We start from the raw sequence: 21,649 nt of genomic DNA on the forward strand, positions 1-21,649 counted from the left end.
CAAAATGATCTTAAGAAGCAAAGAACAATTGAACAATCATTTTTGGTTTTTTAATGGTGAGAAGTTCAAAAGAGCATAGTTTCATACCGATAGAGAATGAAAGTATTTAGAAAACATTCATTCTGCACTACTCACCACGTGACCTCCTGCTTCTTTTGTAATGAACATGTCTGGAGGGAAGCACATTCCTTGATGAGCAAATGTTCCATATTATGAAACTGTAATTGCAGCACCTGTCAATAAAGTCTGTCCCCATTGTTCTTTTCAGCACAGTAAGTCAGCAGAAAACTGCATCTCTGTATTTGTGCATTTGATTTTGCATAAGAATTAGAAATCAGTTGTTTATATATGTTTGTTAAATATGAACATCAAAACCTACATATAAATAGAATTTTCACTGAGCTGTGCAGTATGTACAGAATATACCTACATATTTTTGTTTTGTTCATTAACAAAATCTAAAATACCTCTTCTTCCATGAACTACTTCTCTAAAGCAATTTTCTTTTTTGTAATTTTCTTCTTTTAATGTAGGAAACCCAAACAATAATCAGGATTTACTGACCAGTTCCTTGCTGGAGACATGCTGTCAAATACTTTGCTTTCAAATTACATCTTTGCTGTAAATATGTACACTCTCTGCCACGTTTGATTTTTATTTTTAAATGGATTTAACTCTCCTTACTGAAGGGGTTATAAAAAATGATCCAGAGTTGTTATGTTGCAAATAATCTGCCACTATGACTGTAAAAAGTGTGAACGGAAATCGTTAGCATGTTGTCTTAAGCCAAATGATGAGGATTTTATTAACTGCTTCATTAGCAGATGAAATAGAGTGGATTGCAGAGATGAAGGATAGACAGTGGAATCTCCTGAAGGAAAAGAAGCCAGTGAGAAAGAGCTAGAGAGGGACTTTTGACATGGGGCATGTAGTGCTAGGAGAGTGGGGAATGGCTTTAAACTGAAAGAGGAGAAATTTAGATCAGATGTAAGCAAGAAATTCTTTACTGTGAGGGTGGTGAGGCACTGCAGCAGGTTGCCCAGAGAAGTGGTGGGTGGCTCTTTCCTGGAAAAGTGTCAGGACAAAGTTGAATGGGGCTCTGAGCAACCCAGTGTAGTGGAAGATGACCCTGTCCATGGTAGGGAGTTGGAACCAGACTGTCTGTAAGGTCCCTTCCAACTTAAACCATTCTATTATTCTGTGAAAAGAAATAAATAGAGAAAAGGGAAATAAATAGAGAGAAACTCAAGGTAGAAATTATATCCAAAAGGAAAGTATGTTTTTTCCCATCATATGCTTCAGAGTAAATAAGAAAACACTGACAATGGAAAATGGTAATTTTATTTTATTAGCATACTTTATCTTTTATATGTGTATAAAAATTATATCTGTGCTTGTCTCCTTGTAATTTTCATTAAAATCACAATAAAAGAAATTTTCAAGAGCAGTAGGCCTCATTTTAAAGGATGTGACTGCAGATAGGTCATCTCTCATGTCTGCTGTTGCAATGAAAGAGTAGTTTATGGAACCCAAATTACTTTTATATCCTTTTTTCATCTCCACATCTATGTGACCATGAACATTTTTTAAAACATGTTTGGGCTATGCAACGTTAACAGTGCTGTATTAAATATTCAGACTTCTCTATGTCAAAAGTAATCTTACATTCCCCAGTTTAAGATTTTGTTACAACTGGGAATATAGCACTTACTGTTGGTTTTATATGGATTTAAAGATTTTTTAAAGAGCTAGATTCCCTGCTCTTTAACTCTTCTCAGCCTGTTAGGCTATCTGCAATCACACACAGCCACTAAATCAGAGAAAAATTTAATGACATTTTAATAGCAGTTCAATGCTTTTGGTTCTGTATGTTGCTTTGCAAGATTATCAGTTGACATTCTATGTAATAATCAAAACTGTTACTTCTGTTTAAACCAACTGTTACTTCTATAATTATCAAAACTGTTACTTCTGTTTAAACCAAGGTAAGCTGTGCAGGCAGGTGTTTTGTGGCCCCCCAGATTTATCACTGTACTCATGGAGCTGAGATGGGGAACTAATAAAAAAGCCATTCCAGGACTCAGGTGGCTTCAAGGAACAGCTCTTTTCCAACCATCTTTGCTCAGGCAGGTCAGAGTCACCTTGTCATCTGCTCCTTGCTGGAAGGCACAGCAGTCAGGCACCCTTCAGTGAGTGGGTGTGCAGAGTCCATTCATTCCTTTCAGGATCATTTCAGCAGATGAAAATCCAGTGGCTGCGTTTGGATCAGAGTCTTGGTGGTTAGTGTTCAACAAAATTTCAAGATTAATTTCAGCAAAGCAAGGGTGTACAAAATGCAGACCTAGTACAGACATATCTTTCACTCTTACATCAGGGGCTTTACCCAGTTTTCTGTGTGAGAGTTGGGAAGTCCAAGTGCAATACAAATGTAAGTCACTCACTTTGACTGAGATCCATCGTTTACCAGCACAGCATCTGACATGTGGACTTCAGTCAACAAAACTTCAACAGGTTTTGTCTTGAGGCAGTGCATATATTTTGTATTTGACACCCTCCTCCCAGTGATCTTCATTTTTAGTAGTAAATTCAAAAATATCTTATCTGATTCACAGTCTGTCAAGGAGAGATATATCTGCAGCTGAGCTGCTTGCTCCAGCTCTGATTGAGAAGGTGTAAGGGCTCTTGGGCACTTAAATTTTTTTAACTGTGCGTGAAAAGTGCTTGAGAGGCTCTGATGCCAGGAAAGTAGATTCTATACATAATGCATGTCAATTCTTGTAGTGTTCATTTATATGGAACAAATTTAATCTTCCAGTGACCTTTCTTAAAGAACAGTGGTTTTGCTGGCATTGCTAAGTGTGGAATCCCTCTAGAGTGAGTATGGGAAACTTTGCATCTTCACCATCTGTAGTCCTTAAAGTGCTGCTAATCCTACCTCTCTAGGCGTGCAAAGGAAGCTAGAAAAAAAATTGAATACGTATTCATATGCTGTGATGCTGTGGTGTTTTAAAGGAAGGAATAATAGATAAATAATTTGGATGAGGATTTAGAATAAATCTGATGCTCTAAAGAAAGAACAAATGTGTTGAAATATTTTTCAGTATTTATAGCATCTTGAATCAACTCACCAAAATGCCAGGTAAATAGAAATTAATACAGAGAATTTTAGTGGTGCTTCTGCTTTGGGAATGTGTAGGTATAAAAATAAAACAAGAATAAAAGAAGAAAAAAAAACTGGTTTATGGGAGGAAATTTTTAAGGGTCATTTCTACAGAAACTGTTCTAAAGCTGCAGGAGAATAGTAGATGTCATTGAACTGAAAAATTGTATCTTAACCCACATAAATCAAAAAATGTCTGGAATTCACTTGTGTTTGGCTGTGTATAAGCATTGTCCTTGATCATTTCTAGAACCATAATGTTTTTAAATAGCTGGTTTAATTTTTAATTGAAACAAACTTTTAATTAAGAAATAAAACGTTATGTTTTGCCAAACAAAATACTACCTAAAAACTGCTCAGGAAGAAAAGAAATCCCTGGGCTGGTTGCTATAGCAGCAGAATCAAAAGCAGCCATAACAGAATGATCTTTAACCTGAAGTAGAAATGTTTTTGCACCAAAGGAGCTACATCTGTGCATATTGTTTTTGACTATGTGGATTTCAAACCAGGATAAGTATCAATTGACACTTTCATTGATAGAAGATAGGTTTATTGTATTAAGTATCATATTATGATGCTTTTGAAAAAATATTTTAAAAAACTGTGGATTTGTGGCAGTCCAGTGACTGTTGGACTGTTCATCTCCCAACGTAGCACATTCCCCAGATGTTCAACTATGTCTCACAGTAGGGTTGGAACCCATCTGTGGCAGATTGTAGAGGATAATTCACTGGGAACCCTTCTTCCACTCCTTGTCTTTGCTGCAGCACACTTCGTGCTCGCCCCCTTCCGCAAAGCTGCATCTTACGTGTGTGGAAGCTCACCTTTGCCCCAGGACATTGCTATGACATAATGATATTGCTCATCATTACTAAGAAGCACAACTGAAAAGTTAATGTTGTACTCAAGTGTTTTTCTGACCTGGGACATAACTAAGCACAAGGCAGGCAAGTATTTAGGTTCAGAAGGATGTTGAAGTTGGATGTTATTTGAAGGAAAAAGGACAAGATACTTCTGGGTCCTCTACTGTCTATAGTAGAAGCTGTCATGTAAACACTTCAAGGCATTAAAAGATGGAAGGGCAGTGGAGTTTCTGCAGTAAGGAAAAACATCAGATCACTTCTTCTCAACCCATTGTTGACTTTAACTTTGCTGGGAAGCAGTAGCACTGACCATGATCAGATCAGATCTGGGCATATTGCAGAGCTGTGGAAAGGTAGTTCACTTGTGAATAAATAAGTGTCAGTAGCAGTTCCACAGGAAAGTAAGCATGTAAGTAAACATCTTTGCCTGCACCTGGTAATTTACTGAAAGTTTGTGTTGATATTTGGTCGATTTTGTTGAATGCAGTAATGGAAATAAAGTCTTACTTTGTGTAGTAAGTAATAACATTTTTATTATCTGTTTTTATTATTTAGGTTGGAAATCTCCCAAATGATTATATGATAACCCTTAAATATGTCCCGAAGATGGATAGTCTGGTATGTACAATCACTTCAGGTTATTCCCAATAAAACAGCCACTGGAACCAGTAATGGCTGTAACATTCTGTACCTAGTCCTATGTCTTAGCAAGTTACAGTTAAATAATGTTTATTTCACTTTTCATATGGTTCCCAAGTATTTATTTAATAGAAATGTCAAGCGATTCCCAGTCCCTTAAAACTTTTTTAATTACAGGGATTCTAGGAAAGTCTTTTTCTTCATATTAAATTTTTTAACTTATTTTTTTGTGAAAAGTCAGATTTTCATTGTGTTACTATTTTGTCAATATTATTTCATGGTGTCAATTGAAAAATATTGCTTTCTTAAAGAAATAGGTTCTCAGTAATTGTACTTTGGAGCATACTCTAGAAGTCCTTCTTGTTTCAACCAGTGGAAATGCCACTAGAGCACAAAAAATACTAAGTAGCCAGTAAAGAGAGCCCCAAGCTCAGCAAATGGTGGTGTCAGTAACTAAACAAACCAGTAGAATTTCAAACATACTTTGTGTTATTCTTTCTTTATAATCCCATATTTAATACATAGTGGTACTTTCAAATAAGCGTTATCTATACATCTTAAAATTGTATAACATTTTTATTTTTAAATTGTATTATTTTATTGATCAATCTATTACATATTTTTTGTTTTTCCTCAGTTTAGCAAAACCATTTTAAAGTTTTGTATTGAAAACTTGGTTGTTGCATACACTGCAATAAAAAGGAGGAAAGGAAACAAGTTGAAAGTACAAATTATGTTGAATGCTATATTGTTTTAGGCAAGGAGAAAAGTAAGAAACTTATGATTTTGTCAGTTAAACTGAACAACACTGTGCCTGTCTTAAGAATTAATCATTGTACAAATACATCAGTAGCTGAAAAATATCTACTGGATGTAAGAAACTGATTTTGTGTCTGTACAAAGTTTTCACTGTAAAAATCCAATTTGTATGTGATAAACCTATGGAAATGTGTCCTATTCTACAACAATGTAGCAAATCTAGCAATATTCCCTATTGATAATGGAAAATTATGCCAGAAGCAACATTCAATCCTGAATGAAAAGAAGATGGGAGGAGGAAAAGGAGGGTGCAGGATAGTGAAGGGCAGAGTTGTGAAGTTATGGAGGGTTATGTCAGATGTAGAAGTGTTTTTAAGAGTTTTGCTGGAAGCTTGAGGCTTTCACTAAAACTTAGAGTACTTTGGAAAACCCAGTTTAAAGTTGGTTCTTTAGACAGGAAAACTGCAGAATAAATGCTGTGAAGTCAGGTACTCGGTCCAATATAAATAAAACTAATAGAAAATTTTCCATTTCTTAGAATATCCAATATTTAGAGAAAAAGGAAGCAAGATTGGCTGCCACCATCCTCTGACTGCTGGGCTTTTTGAAATTCACTGATCTTGGTGTCTGATGTGAAGACATTCACATCTGTGGAGGACAGCTGTAGCTTGAGTGCCCTTTCCCCAGCTTCCAGCCCATTAGCTGTTGGGCTGGATTGAGGCTGTTCCCTCCACTGCACTTCTGGGGGTGTTGGCAGATGAAGAAGGCCAGGGAACCTGCTTAAGCAATGAGTCCTATTTGTTCTCACTCTTGCCTCTCTCCATGGTTCAGTTTTGACTGCCAGTATGCAAATTCTTTTCCATTCTTTTCAGTACTATGTCATCTTGAGGTATCATATCCAGAAATTTAGATCCAGTTTACATTTACAGCAAGCAGCCAAGAAATAAAAAGGAAGAAGTTCAGAGCTGAGACTTCCATGTTCCCTTTGCACAGCACTTTCAGTCATGGTAATGGCAGGTGCAGCTCTTGGCCACATGCCTTCACAGGAGAAAGTACTCAGCAGTATTCAGATCCCACTTTGCCAAATTCTTCTCTGGGAATTTCAGGTTTGTGTTATGCATACCACAGCAAGGGATAAGTAGGCTTTACTCTGGTCCATGCAAGCTGGGAAACCCATGACTATGCCTAAAGTAAATGCCTTTTGCTCAGCTCTGAAGAGATTGAAATGGTGCTCTGCAATTTTTTTTTCAATAGATTTTAATCTTCAGTGCGTGCATAAAGTGGGAAGTGTACTCAAGGTAGCAAGTCCCAAATGTAGATGACTAAAGGTAGGAAGGCAAGGTGAACACAAAGCAGATGGGAAGCCAGTGTAGTGCATGTAACAGGAACAGACTGACCCATCCATTAAACAAAAGGGTTGTTGCATTATGCACTAGCTCAAGGCAACTGAGTGGCTTTAAAAGTAGTCTTGTATAGAATAAACTGTGTAGTCGAACCTGAAGGTTAAAAGGCAGAGATGACAGCAAAGGGCTGAATTCAGAAGAGGAGATAACTTTTAAACTTCTACACAGATGTAGAAAGTAAAAGCCAAATGAGAGCAACCCTGAAGTACAAGGGAAATCACATTTGCAATTGCCCTAAAATGTAAATCTTGGTCAAAGTTTACACAAAATATGAAAGTCAAGCCTCCATTTCTCTTTGCAAATAATGTCATCTTTTTCAATTAGAGCAGTTTTAACCACGTTTTTGGTAGGTATTGACATAGGAAGTGATTGCACAGCTTGACATTACTGAAAAGAAAACTTAGAGCTTTTGTGAAATACAGCTTTGTAGGTCAGAACAGTTCAGTTAGAGGAGACTCCCACACACATGCTAAACCACAGGAGCAACAAAATAGGCTCCCTGCTGGAATTGCCAAATGCTCACTAGAAGAAGCAGCAAGCTTATGCTAGTCCCTGCCAGAGGATAATGCTCACCCACAAAACCTCAAAGGTAAAGGTTTCAAGGTTTCCAGTTCAGGGAAGCACAGTAGCTAGTTCTGTGTCAGTGTTCCCACCCCAAAGCAGAAGAAAGAAAATGCATTGCCTGTCTCATGGGGGCAGTGGGACATGGCACAACATATGCTGCTTGAACAGAATATGTTTCAACAAACTTTCTCTGATTTATTTGCTTCTGCCTCCCCCTTCACCTTACTGTCCTCGAAGGAAAAAGGGGAAGCAGACTTGAGTCAAATGCTATCATTTTGCTTTTTGTTTTTCTTTTTTAAGTCATTGTTGAGATAATTGCAAAAGGTTATATCACTTACTTGCCACAGGTTATCATTGTGTGAAAGAATTGTACGCAGAAGTGGAAATTCAAGTGGAGCTGAACAATGTATTTACATTTGGTTCTCTAAGCCTGGAAGCCTAATAGTCTGATTAGTCTTCAGAAATGTGAAGTGTATTTTTTCTTGTGAGAAACATTTACACATCAAAGAACAACACCTGTGGATTTTTTTTTTTAATAATCTGTATGCAGGTTTATTGAAGAAATTGAATAAATGAGATTAAGCCTAGAAGTGTGTACATTGCCAAACATTTGCTGTGTGTTGCTGAAGGTGGATTCAGTGGGTGCTGCCTATCCACTGCACAGCAATTGGAAACTGGTTTAGTGATACTTAGAGTACTTTGGGTTTGTTGGGCCAAGATCTTTGTATCTGGAAGTCTTTAAGGAGACATTTTCAATATTGGAAAAATAATGATATATATGGAATAAATTCTCATAACATTTGCCATAAAAAATTAGCTTTTATTGGGAAGGTATTTACAGGTACAAATTGCAGTTCTGACTTATGCATTACCTGTATTTTTGCTGATCATGCCATGTTAGGAATTTTCCTGGGCTGGGTGACTTTTTCCTCTATTTGACTACTGTTATATATGTTATATATATCTAACTAAAAGAAGTTAATGACTTCCTCTAAGACAGCAAGGAATTATCAGGTTTCAGTCATGTGAACAGCTGTACAAACTTTGTCTGCAAACTAATTGCATAGGTGTTAGTGTATACAGGGACAGGCTGTGCAAAACACTTTTGTTATCAAAGATTCAGGAAGAAGAAAGGCTTTTAGATCTAGAAACTGCTCCCAGTAATGGCATTTAGTGAAAAAGCTGAAGAGAAAGAATTAACTCAGCTAAAAAGTTTAAAGGTGGATAAAAGCACACAGGGGTTTCATGCAAATTTTTTATGGAAACCCTCCTGAAAAGAAATTTAAGTCAGGGATCTTTGGGGTCAACTGAGTCATGTAAGGCAACAGCAATAAATGAATCCTGATATTTAAAGAATTGTTAAGGCAGTAGGAATTGAAAAGAAAACAAATAGGTTAATGAAAGCATGGACTAGGGTTCATAGTAACATGTTCCAAGGCTCAAATGCTCAACACACTGACACTTGGCATTCATTGATAATTTAATGAAGGGATGGCATTTAAAAAACAACCATAAACATGTCAGTATCAGTCAGAATAGAAATATTACCAAAAGGAACGAAGAGAAAATGGGTCACATTAAAGAAGAAGAATTGTAATTTGTACTTTTGAGATAGTTTAAATTGGAAAGAACAGTCTAATTTACTTTTACACATTGAGATGTTTAACCAGTTTTTACAAATGTCTGATATTTAATTTACATCTGTTTCTCTTTTTATCCCCTGACAGCCTAGTCACTGTTGGTTGCATTTGATGGTGCCTGAATTTTCAATAAGTCTACATAATCTTCTCCAGAAATTTTCAGATATTCCAGATATGTCGGATGTTTTAAGCAACTATTCAATCATCAATAATCTCACAAGGATAATTAATGATCTTATGGCATGCCTTGCTTTTGACAAAAACAAGGTAATTTTATGCAGAGTTTCAGCTTTTGTACTGGATACTTATTTTTTACTTTCTGTTGCACAATATTCAGTAATAGTTTAGGAATTTCCAAGGCTTTATTAGATTTGTTTTCATTTCTATTCCTGTGCATCTGAAATCCTACTTTGTTTAGAAATGCACTGAGTACATTGTGCTAACATTGGTAAATTTTTATCTCCTGTTTCAAAGAAAAATTTTTACAAGGAATTACAGTAAATACAATTACCCGTATGCAGTTATTTAAAGTCAGAAATGCAGTGATCTTCCTAAAGATAATTAATCCATTCCGATCTTTTTGAAACTAGCAGAAATCTTCCTTGTGTATCCAGCTTAAATTATATATTTTGCTAGTGATGTTAATGTAAATGTAAAGATGATTTGGTTAAAGTTATTAATATACTCTTAGTATGTATCACAGTGTGTGAAGCTCTAAAAGCTTTTCCATGGTTTAATTAACTTTTTTATATAAAGGCACAGCAAAGACCAGAGGACATTGGTCCATTTCCATGTGTTTCTGGATTCTGACAGCAGCTGGAAGGATTCTTGTTCAAGAGATATCTGATTTTCTGTGCAGGCAGGGAAGTGGGGAAGAAATTAATTTTCTAGTCTGTTATCCAGATCTGACCAGACTATCACTAATTAAAAATAATTCTGTAGTTGAAGGTTTTGTCCCACTGAATAAAACAGGTAAAATACACCATGTCCTTTAGAGCAAGTATTTTATCTTCCATATACAGTTGTTTTTATCAGATAAGTCCTTAGTTTTTGTAATTGCAGCTTTTCAACACCCAAAATGAATCAAATAAGTAAAACACTCAGGTGCCTTTAGAGTGGAATAACCTTGTAAGCTTGCTATGTATTTGCATTGCACTGCTGTGAGTATTTAGATATTCCCTACTTTTCCAGTTCAAACTGAATTATCTCGAGTCTTCAGTGTATATATCTTTTTCTTTTCTATTTTTGTCCTGATGATTCAAAGCACTCAGCTGGGATGTGGTTGAGAAAGAGGAATTTCATTCTGTAGAATGGAAAAGTAAATATCCTGTAATTCAGCAAAACAACTAGCTATTGATTTCCTTAGAGAATAATGATCTTAAGTCTAGCACTTTCAGCATCAAACATAAAATAACTTTGGAGCCAAAACCAGGAGGTTTTCTTTAGGACATACTTAGACCATGTTCTTACCACTGTCCTCCTTCTTAAGAGTACAGAGTAACCCCAGGCCAAACTTGACTTGCTGACATTAAAAAAAAAATAAATAAGAAAACCGTTAATAATCATCATGGATCTCAATCATGTTGTTTAGTCTGGCATCACAAACATGTCTGTTAGACCTCAGAGTGACTGGGCTTCCTTGTGCTTCCTTGTTTATAGTTGCTCTTATTTTTAGGTCTGTTATCAGGGATCTCAGCCTGTTTCTGAGCAGTGGTGTACCCCAGCTATTGTATTTTGTTCCCCATCATCTAGATGACAATACAAATGATTGTTGTGTTCATGTGTTGAGATTAAAAGACTCATGTGAAACTTTGCAAAGTAATGTGAAATCAAGGGGGTTTTTTTAATGAGGGGCATTTTAAAAAGTCTCTTGGTTTTCAGTATAGGATGGGAGACTGTCTTTCATTCCTTAGCAATTTTGCAACACTGTATTAATAATTCATTTCTATTTGCAAAGCTAATTAGAAATCTTCAGATCAGAAGGTTTCTCTGTTTTATGAAGATTATATACAGCTAATCTGGTTGTCTGCAGGTTAAAAATACAAATGATTTTGTATAATCTTTGGGTATTTTTATCATTTGTTGAGATGTTGAAATGAGCATCTCCCTTGACCTTCTTTCAAGCTGAATTCTATATTTTACTCTAGGATTTTGTAAAAGAAAATGGTCACCTTTATGAAGAAGGTCACTTCATTCCTGAGGATTTTTTTAGGCACTTTAATAGTACCATTGAGGTCTACAAAGAGTTTGCAGACAGATTGGATAAGAATGACTGCATTCTGCCTTCAACAGTAGGAACACCGGAGAATGGTAAGAGGGGTCTCCTTTTGGGGAGCAGAATCTTGGCAGATAAAAGTGTGTGATTTTCCTTGGATTTCAGCGATGCTAAAGATCTGATACCATGCCTCCATGTCCCCTTTTTACTGCAAGTTAAAATAAGTACCAACACTGAAGGTTGTGTTTCTGTTCGAAGTCGAGTTCTAGTGCCATCACTCCTAGATACATCATTTCTCAGTATAATCAAAATAACCTTGCATTATGCTGCTCTGTTTCTATTCCTCCAAAATATATCCTGAATTGTCTTTTTTGCATTGTCCTTCTTATCTTCTCTTAATGCTCTATTTAGTTTTATAAGGCAGTAAAGGAGCCTAAGATTGCACAACTGAAAGGAGAGGAAGTTAGGACAAACTGTAAATTGCAGCAGCCTCAAGTCATCTTCAATTTCATCCCACTTTTCCTGAACAGGGAAATGTTTATTCATTTGAACATTTTAACAAGCTCAGGTCAAGCTCCTGCAGCTCTTTCTTATCCTTCCAGTAAATGGAGGGTTTGTATTACCTTTTCTTTTACTCTCTCCAGTGACAGATACTAGCTTTTTAATTAGGTCAGTGTGTCCAGTTGTACAGTTAGTTACATCACTAGTAACTAGAAGCAGATCAGTGCCATAACTTAAGAACTTGCAAGCAGTAACTGCTTTTCCAGATTAGCTATTCAGCAGCAGCTCAGCATATAGACACTTCTGCATCTTAATAAAACTACCTTTTTTGGCTTAATCCACTTTATGAAGAGTCCTACAGCCAGCTTTTAAAACAGCCCTATAGCCCCATTAGAGTAGTCCTGTAGCCCATAGTCTTATATAGAGGGAACTGTATTTTAAGTTTCATAATTCTGACACATTCATTTTCTATTTAGATTCCAGAGTCGCTGTCACAAAAACATTTTTGTTTCCTCCTGTTGCTGCCAGCTCTCTTAGGAATGACAGCATTGGCAGTAGCACTAGCAGTAACAGTAAGTACAAGTGATTGAATATATGTCTCCATCTTGTTCTGGTAGCTGGTTGTGAGAGCTTAGAGGAAATGTCATTAATTGTGCAAATTAATGGGAAGTTACATGTTCCTGATGGTGTACCATGTGTTTCTCAGCTGTCATACTGAAATGCAATGAACTTATCTAATCAAAATGTAGAGATGCTATCGAGTTACAATTATGTGACAGCAATCTACAACTTGGAGAGGGCAGGCCTCTTCGTTTTGGCTGTCATGAGGTCTCACTAGTCATATGGCCTCAGAAAATTTGGCCAGACACTTCATTTTAACTCTCAGAAAAGGAAGTTGCTCCAAATGAACAGAATAGCTACCCTAAATCGGATGAGGGTACTCACATGAACAAAGAGGATACCTGTACATTGCATTTTGAGAGTACTGTCAATCCCAACCAAGCTTTACACCAGCCCTGAGGCCAGTCCCCATGTTTGTTTGGTGTAGTTGCAGTAGGGCCGCCTCCACAAGTCAGCATGCTTTCACTTGGGGTTAATGACAAAGTCACTACCTTTCTGGCAGGCTGCAATCTTCTCTCTGGCATACTCATGTCACCTTTCTTATCTGTCTTGGTCACTTATTGCATGACAGCTCCCTGATAAGAGTCCAGAATGGTTGCTGTAAGAGCCTCAACATTACCTATCACGAGGTCAGAAAGGGTGTAGGCATTTGAGGTGAAAGGAAACAGTGAAGTTTCAGGGGCTTTTAGTGACATCATGTACAACAAGGTGAACACTATCTGGAGCTTCCCACGTGAACAAGAGGGGATTTTCCTTAGAGGTTCCTGAAATGGTGATCAAAGTTTAACCTTGTTGTTTCCTTGTTCTCGTTTCCCAGACACGTCAAGATGACAACGTGTATCTGGCTCTCTTTACAATTTCCCCTTTTCACTCCACAAAGATCTATCTTATCTGAGTGTGTGATGATGTGATGATGAAGTATGTGACTGGTACTCCCTGTGCTTGAGGAAATATGTGCAGAGGGGCAGCCTGATGTAATCTAGTGGGCACAATGGTAGCTTCTGTTGGTGACACAGTCGATACTAGGCCTGAGTTTTTTCTCATGATCCTTTTCTTTGGAATGTGTAATCTAGTTACCCTCTGGGCTTTTAGCACCATGCATGCTACCTTGTAGTTGGCTCACAGCTGCTATCAGATTTGAAGCCCTTCTTGATTGCTTTCTAATTAAGAGTAGGTCTTAAGTCATCACAGCCCAGAACCCTCAGAGTAGAAGGAATTAAAAAATCCCCTCCACTCCTGGCTGCCAGCCTGAGTCTTTGGAAAAGAGAAGACTCACTGCTGTAGATTCCTTGCCAGGAGGTCATAGAGCTGTCTGCAAATAACCTGATGAGCCCAGGGCCAACTCTGAGGCACTAGGAAGGGGTAAAAGTATTCATACCTGTCTCTCTCTCAGGTCTGAACGTGTGATGATTTTTGCTGTCATTGCTAGAGGAAAGATATTCAGCCATAGCCTGAAGCAATGGGAATGGATCAAGAAGCCAAAAGACAGACAGATTACCGGAGAAGTTCAGATGTAAGGAGTTTGACCCAGTACAGTGACAGGAGGAGGAATGCCAGGCAGTGCAGTGGAGTGTGGCACCTGTGTTTGTACTGTGGAGGAGAGTGCAGAAGCAGGATTATTAATCTTGTTTTATAATTGGAACTGATAATCAAGTAGGAAAAAAGCCTAATTAAAATAATGCAGTTAATTGCTTGGCTGCCATATGCTCTACAGGTGTGTTTTAACTGATTATCATTCTCTTAAGCAATTTATTAGAAAATTGGATATCAGTTAACAGCCTTATGTAGAAATGACATGAGGACTGCATGTCTGGCTGGATCAGGGGACATTTTGAACTCATAATCAGATTAAATTATATTAATTTGGATGTTGACTGGTTACACTGTAGTTACTCATTTGGAGGTTTTTTGCAGGGAGGGAGCTGTGGAATCATTATTGACATCACTGGTTTATTTCCTGAAATGGCCTTTAGTGCCAGTCGTAGTTTGGTCTTGACTTTATTGCTGAGAAAATTTTGGTTTTAGTTAATCCTTACCTTCTTGGAATGAACAACAGTGAATAAACCTTAATACTTCCCCTGTGAAGCTTCCCCAGCATAACAGTCCCCTGGCTTCAGTATTGTTCTCAGAAAAGCACCACTAAATTCAAATTTCAAAAAGGAAAACATTGAGAAGAGGGGAAGCCTGAAAAAAAGCATCTTCAGACACAAGCTAAAGTAATTTTTTTTTTAATTAACCCTTTAATTCTAAACAGTTTTAAGCTGAGTTGTTCTTCAGTTTAATCGTTTCTAGAGCATTTAGAAGTGTTCAGTGTTTGCAAAAGAACCCCTCCAGATTAATATATTTTGAGTCTATTAAAACAGTCTATGTAGTCAGATGACTTTGAACTGTAAATTCAACTTAAACAAACCTGAAGTGCATCATCCAATAAAATAATTAGTGAAATATCATAGAAATTCTATATAAATTAGCTAAGGTATGGATTTTTATTTTTGCTATTTTTGTTGAGTCATATTTCATTACTCCATTGTTCTTATACAACAATAAAATTAAACTACAATAATAGAGTAGAATCTCAACTAAATATACACAAAAAGTCTCAGTCCAGCCAAATGAAAAATAGAACAATTATGCTATTCTAATTGTTTTTTGAATGGAAATAGTGGTTTATTCATTCTTGTATATTGAATGTAGACTTGTAACATGTTTCCACTTCATCTTTTCCCCCCCCTCAGAAGCAGAAAGATCTTTTCTTATTTCTCATAAAATTCTCAAAAGACTAGCACCACCATCCCAAATTCATTTAGGCTGCTTTGTTCTTTCCTCTTTGTGTTACCTGACTGTAATCCATTGAAGTTCCAATTAGCTGTTAAAGTTCCAGTCTTGCTCATATTTCTCTGCATGATTATACCACACATTGCCTAGAATATGTAGATGAGATGGTTCCTATGTAAAGAAGAAGGTTCAGGATAAGAAGTCTTGAGTCCTAATCTCTTCTTTTCAGTGGTTGAAGCCATCAGATGAATTTCATGTTGCTCTGATCAAAGCTTGAACTTACCAGCTGTGACTAAAACTTCTTCTTTAATTGAATGCCATAACATTCTTTATAATTTCATGAAGAGTTCAGTAATTTCCTCACAATAATTTAGCCCTATTATTTAGTCCTGAGTACCTCAAAGAACATGTAAACACAGAGATCTGTGTAACTGCTTTTAGGAAGAAGGTCTCCTTTTTTAATTAAGCAAAAAATACCATAGTTTAATTCAGTAATTGCACAACAATTTTAAAATGTTCACCCATGGCTTAATGCAATTGGTCCTGCCTTCCGTGCCTTTGTTCCGTTGTTCCAACTTAATAGTTAATGGAAAACCCTAATGAACAGGTGAGAGCTGTTCTGCATTTTTACAGATAAGATCTTGTGGTAATTGTGCTGGAACTGAGCAGAGGTAAACTGGAAATTCCTTTGAGACATATATGGCAAAAAAAAAAAAAGAAGCCAGTGCTTTCAATCATAATCACACATGGCTCAAGGTAGGAAGCAGGTCAATAACTTCATTGTGTAACTGAGTGGCTTTTAATGTAAAGATATTTTGTTTACAGCTTAACATCTCAATGTCCATGAAGACTATACATAAATCAGCATCAAATGAGATCACTTCCTTAGGGCATCTTCCACAAGATACAGACTGAGAGCTCTGAGAGATGCTGGCCTGCATCCACTCCCTTTTTTCACTCTGCTGGATAGAGTGAGCAGTTCCTCTGGCATTGCCCAAAGAGCTCATAAAGTTATTGGTACACCTGGTTTTTGCTATTCCTTCTCCTGCTCTGCCTTTACAACTGATGGGAATCAGAATCTCTCTGTGTAGAGCTCCAAAGTTTCTAACAAAGGAAAAGGTCCCTGTGGTAGCCACCTTTCTTTCCTTCTCTCCATATTCTTCATTAAGACAAGTCCCTGAGAGGTTCTCCAGACTGGAAATTCTTCAGCCTGTTCTGTTTTAAATTTTAATATGAATAAAAGGCACATGAAGAAACCTGCCATGACTCATTTCATTCTCCCCAGATCGTTCAAGAGAATTTTTTCTGGACTTGAAAGTGAAATTAAATATTCTGGTTTTGCTTGCTTTTTAAGGTAGTTATGGATTACTTAACTTTCAAATTAATTCATACACTGTCATGTTGTGGAAAAGAAAATCTGTTGTCATTTTTAAAAGGTAGGCTAAGGAGAGTGTCATAATGCGACTGTATTTAGGCTCGATCCCTGGATTGCATGTCCCCACATGGAAAGCTAATTATAAATTCCTTTCAGTTTGCCATAGATGATGAAGAAATCACCTGCCTTGGAGATAACTTTTCAGAAATCAGATTTTTCCAGTTTTAGATACCTCATTGTAAAGGGGTCTCTTCTGTTGTCTTAAATTGCATTAAATTTTTGAAAAATACTGTTAAAAACAAAGGTACAAAATTATCACTGATTATCCTGCATGCAGAACATTTCTCTAGAAGTTCATGTAAGAAAGAGCATGCTTGCTATGACATGCTGCCCAGCACTGTAGGTAAGCAGAGCGTTTTTGAGGTTGTACACTCTAACGTAACATGTTATCAAACACATTATGCTCTACATGACCTGAAGAGTCTTTCGTTTAAATTTTATTTCACTTTTTAATTTTTTTCTGAAGTTTGTGGGGTGGAATCCAGAAAACATAGCCATCCCCATATGATTTACATAATTTAGCTGTAAAACTCAGCAGTCTCTCACTGAGAAGAATGGCGTTAGGGAAATGAGGATTGCTTTTTACTTGCTTAGAGCACAAGAGCAATATCAGAATTTTCTTCTGAGAATACAGTTTAGATAAATGACTAACAGGAGAGCATTTCTAGGGTTGTTCAGGCTGGCTACACCCACTTGATTTTTCCCAGTTTTCTTGCAGATCAGTTCTGCAAGAAAACATCCTCTGTGCCTAATCTGAGACAGAAAGTTAGAAAGGTTATGTGTTCCCTAGTTAATGTCTGCTCTTGGCTTTAATGTCTGAGAAGAGAGAGGCAGACTAATCGATAGCCTCTCTTTTTCAGCTGTTGTTCACCTCTGTAGAACTTTGTCTGCTCTCTTTCCCTTCTGTAGACAGATTTCTTTCACGGTAAGATGGCATCGGTTCTGCTTGACTGATGTTCCCTTTTAGTGTGCCGAATCTACCAGATATAGGTGAAAATCAAGCCCCTGCAGTCAGAACCTAGACTTTGTAAATAGTGTATGAGACACAGAGATATATGTAGTATAATGAATATATAAGGTATAGATTTTATGTTGTCTTGTTATTTCTAACAACGTTGAGCCTAGAAAACACAGCTGAATTTCAGAGATAAAAAGAATATTTGTCTAAAACTTGAAAAATGTCAACAAGAAAATCTGAGAGTTGAAAATGAATTGCTAGTTAATTATAAGAACACTTCTTTCTAAACTAACGTATTTTCTTGAAAGCTGTTTAATAATTTACTAAACACATGTTGTTTGACCCAGAATATCATACTGTGTGTGCTTAGACATTTGCTGTTTGCATGAGTCACGCAAATTTTGAGTGCTGTCAGTTCATTTTCATTTCTATGTATCCAATCACCTACACTTTTCCAGTGCTTACAGTTTGGTTCTTTTCCTGTAATCTGTCAATACACCCACCATTCGAGCTGCAGACACTCAGTTTGAAATGAACCAAACCTGGGTGGACAAAATACCAGTCTCCTGAGGTTCACTTTGCATTTCAGAAGGAGGGTCCCCAGGTGATTCTGTTGGACTTTCCACATCCTGCCCTTGAAGGGAATGAAGGGACTGACTGAATGATTGAAGGGATGAATTTTAGTCTCAGCTTGCAGACAGCTCCCAGTGAGGGGAATGGAATTGTTTGTGTACATAAAAGAATAGGATTGGTGCTCTTCTATACAAAATATTAAAAGCTATCAAGAAATGGTTATAACCAAATAACACACTGTTAAACCTCAAGGTACAAGGGTTTGATCTTGCTGAAGTCAGCAGTACCTTTCCAGGAAGCTTTAGAAGTGATCGGGTTTATTCTGTTAAATTAACTTACCCTGAGAGCTCTCATGTTGGTCATTGGTTAGTGGCAAGGCAAAGTGCCTGCAGTCAGTGGGAGCCGTCTGATGGAACTAATGCAAATGCATGAATTTATATATATTCTTTTTCAAATAATTGCTCTGTCTTTCAAAGTAAGACCTTTAAAAATAAAGAAATCCAAAACTTTGAAGTGTAGGAAAGAGATGATTCTCTACAAATGGCAAAAAGAGTATTGTGTTGGTACTTTTCAACATTGTTGTTTCAGAGGTGGGTAGAGCATCCTTGTGGTCAAAAATTTGCTGTAAGATTTTTATGAAGTGCATCTCATGTACATTGCACTTTGAAGTATCTGTTCTGCTATTTAACATGCTGTTCTGTAGGTGGTGCATGAAAGTGCTCTTGCTAATAGTGTTGCCCCGAAGACAGTTTTCTGCTATAAATCTGTCTTCACTAATGAGAGTATCTTTAATTACAGAAGAAGCACTTGGCTTCATTAGCAGCTCCAGCCTGCAAGGGATCAGCATAGCACTGACATCATTGCTGTCTCTCCTTATTGGCTTTATTTTGGGAGCCCTATACTGGAAGGTAAGAGATACTACATATTGTTTACATAGTGATGTTACATTTCTTAGCTGTGGGGAGGTGGGAATAAGAGAACCATTCTGTATTTGAAAGCAAGTGATACCTCTTTTATCTCCACTTAACTGTGACTTGCAGATGTAAATCCGTGTGTCAAATTCTTGAATTCTACCATCAAAGTGCAAATCCTGTCTTATCAGCATGATCGCTCTCTAATTGGAAACAAAAATTGTGTGATTCACCCAATTTTCCATTTCTCCTATTGTATATTTAGAAATGATTCTTTTTTTTTTGCTTTTGGCCCTTATGCCCCTGCCTAAAATACAAAAACTTCAATAGTAAAATTTTTATCAGTAGTAGATGTATGTCAGAGGACAAGGTTTGGCCTACATTTTGCAAGATGACTTTGATTTTGAACATCTGAAGCAAATTAAGCAAATTGAAACATACAATTGTTTAGTTACTAAAGAAAACTTTAGAATATTTATAGCTTTAGAATATTTATATTTAGTGCATTTTCTTCCTAGAAAATACATCCCAAATCCAGACCAGAAAGTGATGAAACTACACAGTGTCATGACTATCAAGAGGAAAATGAGATAAGGTATATTGTTTCACTTAAAATTTCTACTTACAGATGTAATTTTATCTCTGAGAACTACTTTGTGTTTAGCTGTGTGACAAACACAAAAAAACCCCAAACACAAGGTCTTGCTGCAGAGGTAAAATATGTGCTTATAGTGTGCCATTTAAAGGACTTTCTGGTTTCAGCACAGAAGTTGATATGGAGGATAGTTCTGCATACAGTGTTTTATTATGAGGATATTATTTTGTCTGTCTTTATTCCCACTGTGAGAAAGGATTGCTGAGACCCATAGGAAAACCAACAAAATAAAGTAAATGTTGTTATTTGCTGTGTGTTGTAAAGCTAGGTTGAACTTATATAAATAAATAGAAAGCAATGTCTTTCTGGTTGTGCTCCTAAATCCTTTTAAATACCTTTTACAATAACATTTTTTATGTTCTTTCACTTTTTCAATTTCCCCAGGATACTATGTTTTCTGGTTGTTTTTTTTTTTTAATATTTGTGGAAAGTTAATGAGAACTCAATCAAATGCTAATAACTTCTTAAGGTCATCCTGAAATGATTCATGGCTTTCTTCCTACTTATACACTAAATTATCTGATTTTTAAAGAGAGAAAGTTCTGAGAGAATCAAAAATATCTTAGAAATAACAGTTCAAGTCTTTGAAGTTCCTTGGACATGACTTGGGGCAAGGAATTCTGTGAAATCCAGGAAAGTATTTAGGGACATTTTAAGTAAGAATAAGTCTATGCTAAAGATTTTGAGAGTATTGTTTAGCTTCATATTTAATGATGTTTGGTCAGATTTTAACTATGAATGATTTAGGGAAAGATCTGATGCAGGTGGCAAAAGGACATGTCCTGTAGTGTTCTCACACTGTGTGAAATGCCTGGTGCTGCCCATTGGTGAAGGGACAAATAGGCAAGGTTCTGATCTAGCAGTTTGGTCACAGGAGCTGAAATTTCCCATGTTTAAGCTTGCTAAAGTAATATATTCTTAAAGCAAATTTTCTTCATATACAGTATATAGAATGGGAGGCTGTGTATTCATTTCACCAATTATATTAGTTCCTACAAATAACTCATTCTGCACATCATCCTCATAGGTGTTAAAACCTGTGAAATGAACATACATCTTCCTTTTAATTTCACAGAAAATACAAAACATATTTTATATGAAGAAAAGGTGACAGAGTTAAATGCAGGAGAGGACCTTTGCAGGAACTTGAAACAGATTGCGTTCTCTATCAGATGTCTTCGTAAATATATGGCATGTGTTTTGGCATACATGGCATAGATGACTATTACAATTTTCTCCTCCCTAATGAGAAATTAGGAATGCTCATCTATAAGTAGGAAGAAGTAATATCAAACATAAATTATAATTCTTTGGGTTTCCTTCTTTAAATTTTAACTAACTTATAAACCCTTCTATTCTATTTCCTTGGAAGGCTATTACTGTAGTAATAAAGTACCTTTTTTTTCTTCTAGTATGTTGCAGCAAAAAGAAAAGGAACATCTACAAGTGTAGCTGTTGCTTTTTCTCCCTCAACACTGTTACTGTTTCGTGTACTGGTAAGTTGGTTATGGTGAGAGTTTTACCACAGACTGAACTACTTTCAGCTGCTGCAATATAAAGTGATTCAGAGTCCATTCTCAGGGAAAAAAAAAGAAATCTTGCTATCAGTAGGTAGCATTTAGCAGTGTATAAGATCTTTAGCAGCTAATTTAATTAATCCTGTTTCATTAATGTAGACCTTTGATTTTTAACTTGAATGCTTCAAAATGAAATTTACAAGAATTCCAGCATAAAGCACAGCTACTGCTTCTCCTTTTCGGTGTTAGAGCTGATACAGAGAAGCCTTCAGCTGTTACACTACAGCTGTTTCAAAGGAATGTGAACTAAAAAACACAATCTGGTAAATTAGCAGGTGAGTGTAGGAGAACAGGCCAAGTAGAGTTGAGCTTTCATATAATGGTAGCTTAGTCAGCACATTTCTGTAGTCTCTGTAGCTTTATCAGATGCATGAGTCTTGCTTTAGTATGTAAGAGTGAG

At 36.6% G+C, this 21,649-nt stretch overlaps 1 protein-coding gene across 1 annotated transcript in view; it reads left to right on the forward strand.

Moving 5' to 3' along the window:
* The window catches only part of KITLG (KIT ligand), a 56,081-nt gene that overhangs the window by 29,693 nt on the left and 4,739 nt on the right, over positions 1-21,649 (forward strand). The window contains exons 3-9 of the mRNA XM_066549686.1: positions 4,579-4,641; positions 9,116-9,295; positions 11,176-11,338; positions 12,221-12,316; positions 18,905-19,014; positions 19,536-19,612; positions 21,085-21,168. Of these exons, the coding sequence (XP_066405783.1) occupies positions 4,579-4,641; positions 9,116-9,295; positions 11,176-11,338; positions 12,221-12,316; positions 18,905-19,014; positions 19,536-19,612; positions 21,085-21,124 (729 nt within the window). The 3' untranslated portion in view covers positions 21,125-21,168. The remainder of the gene's footprint in view (positions 1-4,578; positions 4,642-9,115; positions 9,296-11,175; positions 11,339-12,220; positions 12,317-18,904; positions 19,015-19,535; positions 19,613-21,084; positions 21,169-21,649) is intronic.

The sequence above is a fragment of the Molothrus aeneus genome, chromosome 5, assembly GCF_037042795.1.
Source record: "Molothrus aeneus isolate 106 chromosome 5, BPBGC_Maene_1.0, whole genome shotgun sequence".
Lineage (NCBI taxonomy): Eukaryota > Metazoa > Chordata > Aves > Passeriformes > Icteridae > Molothrus > Molothrus aeneus.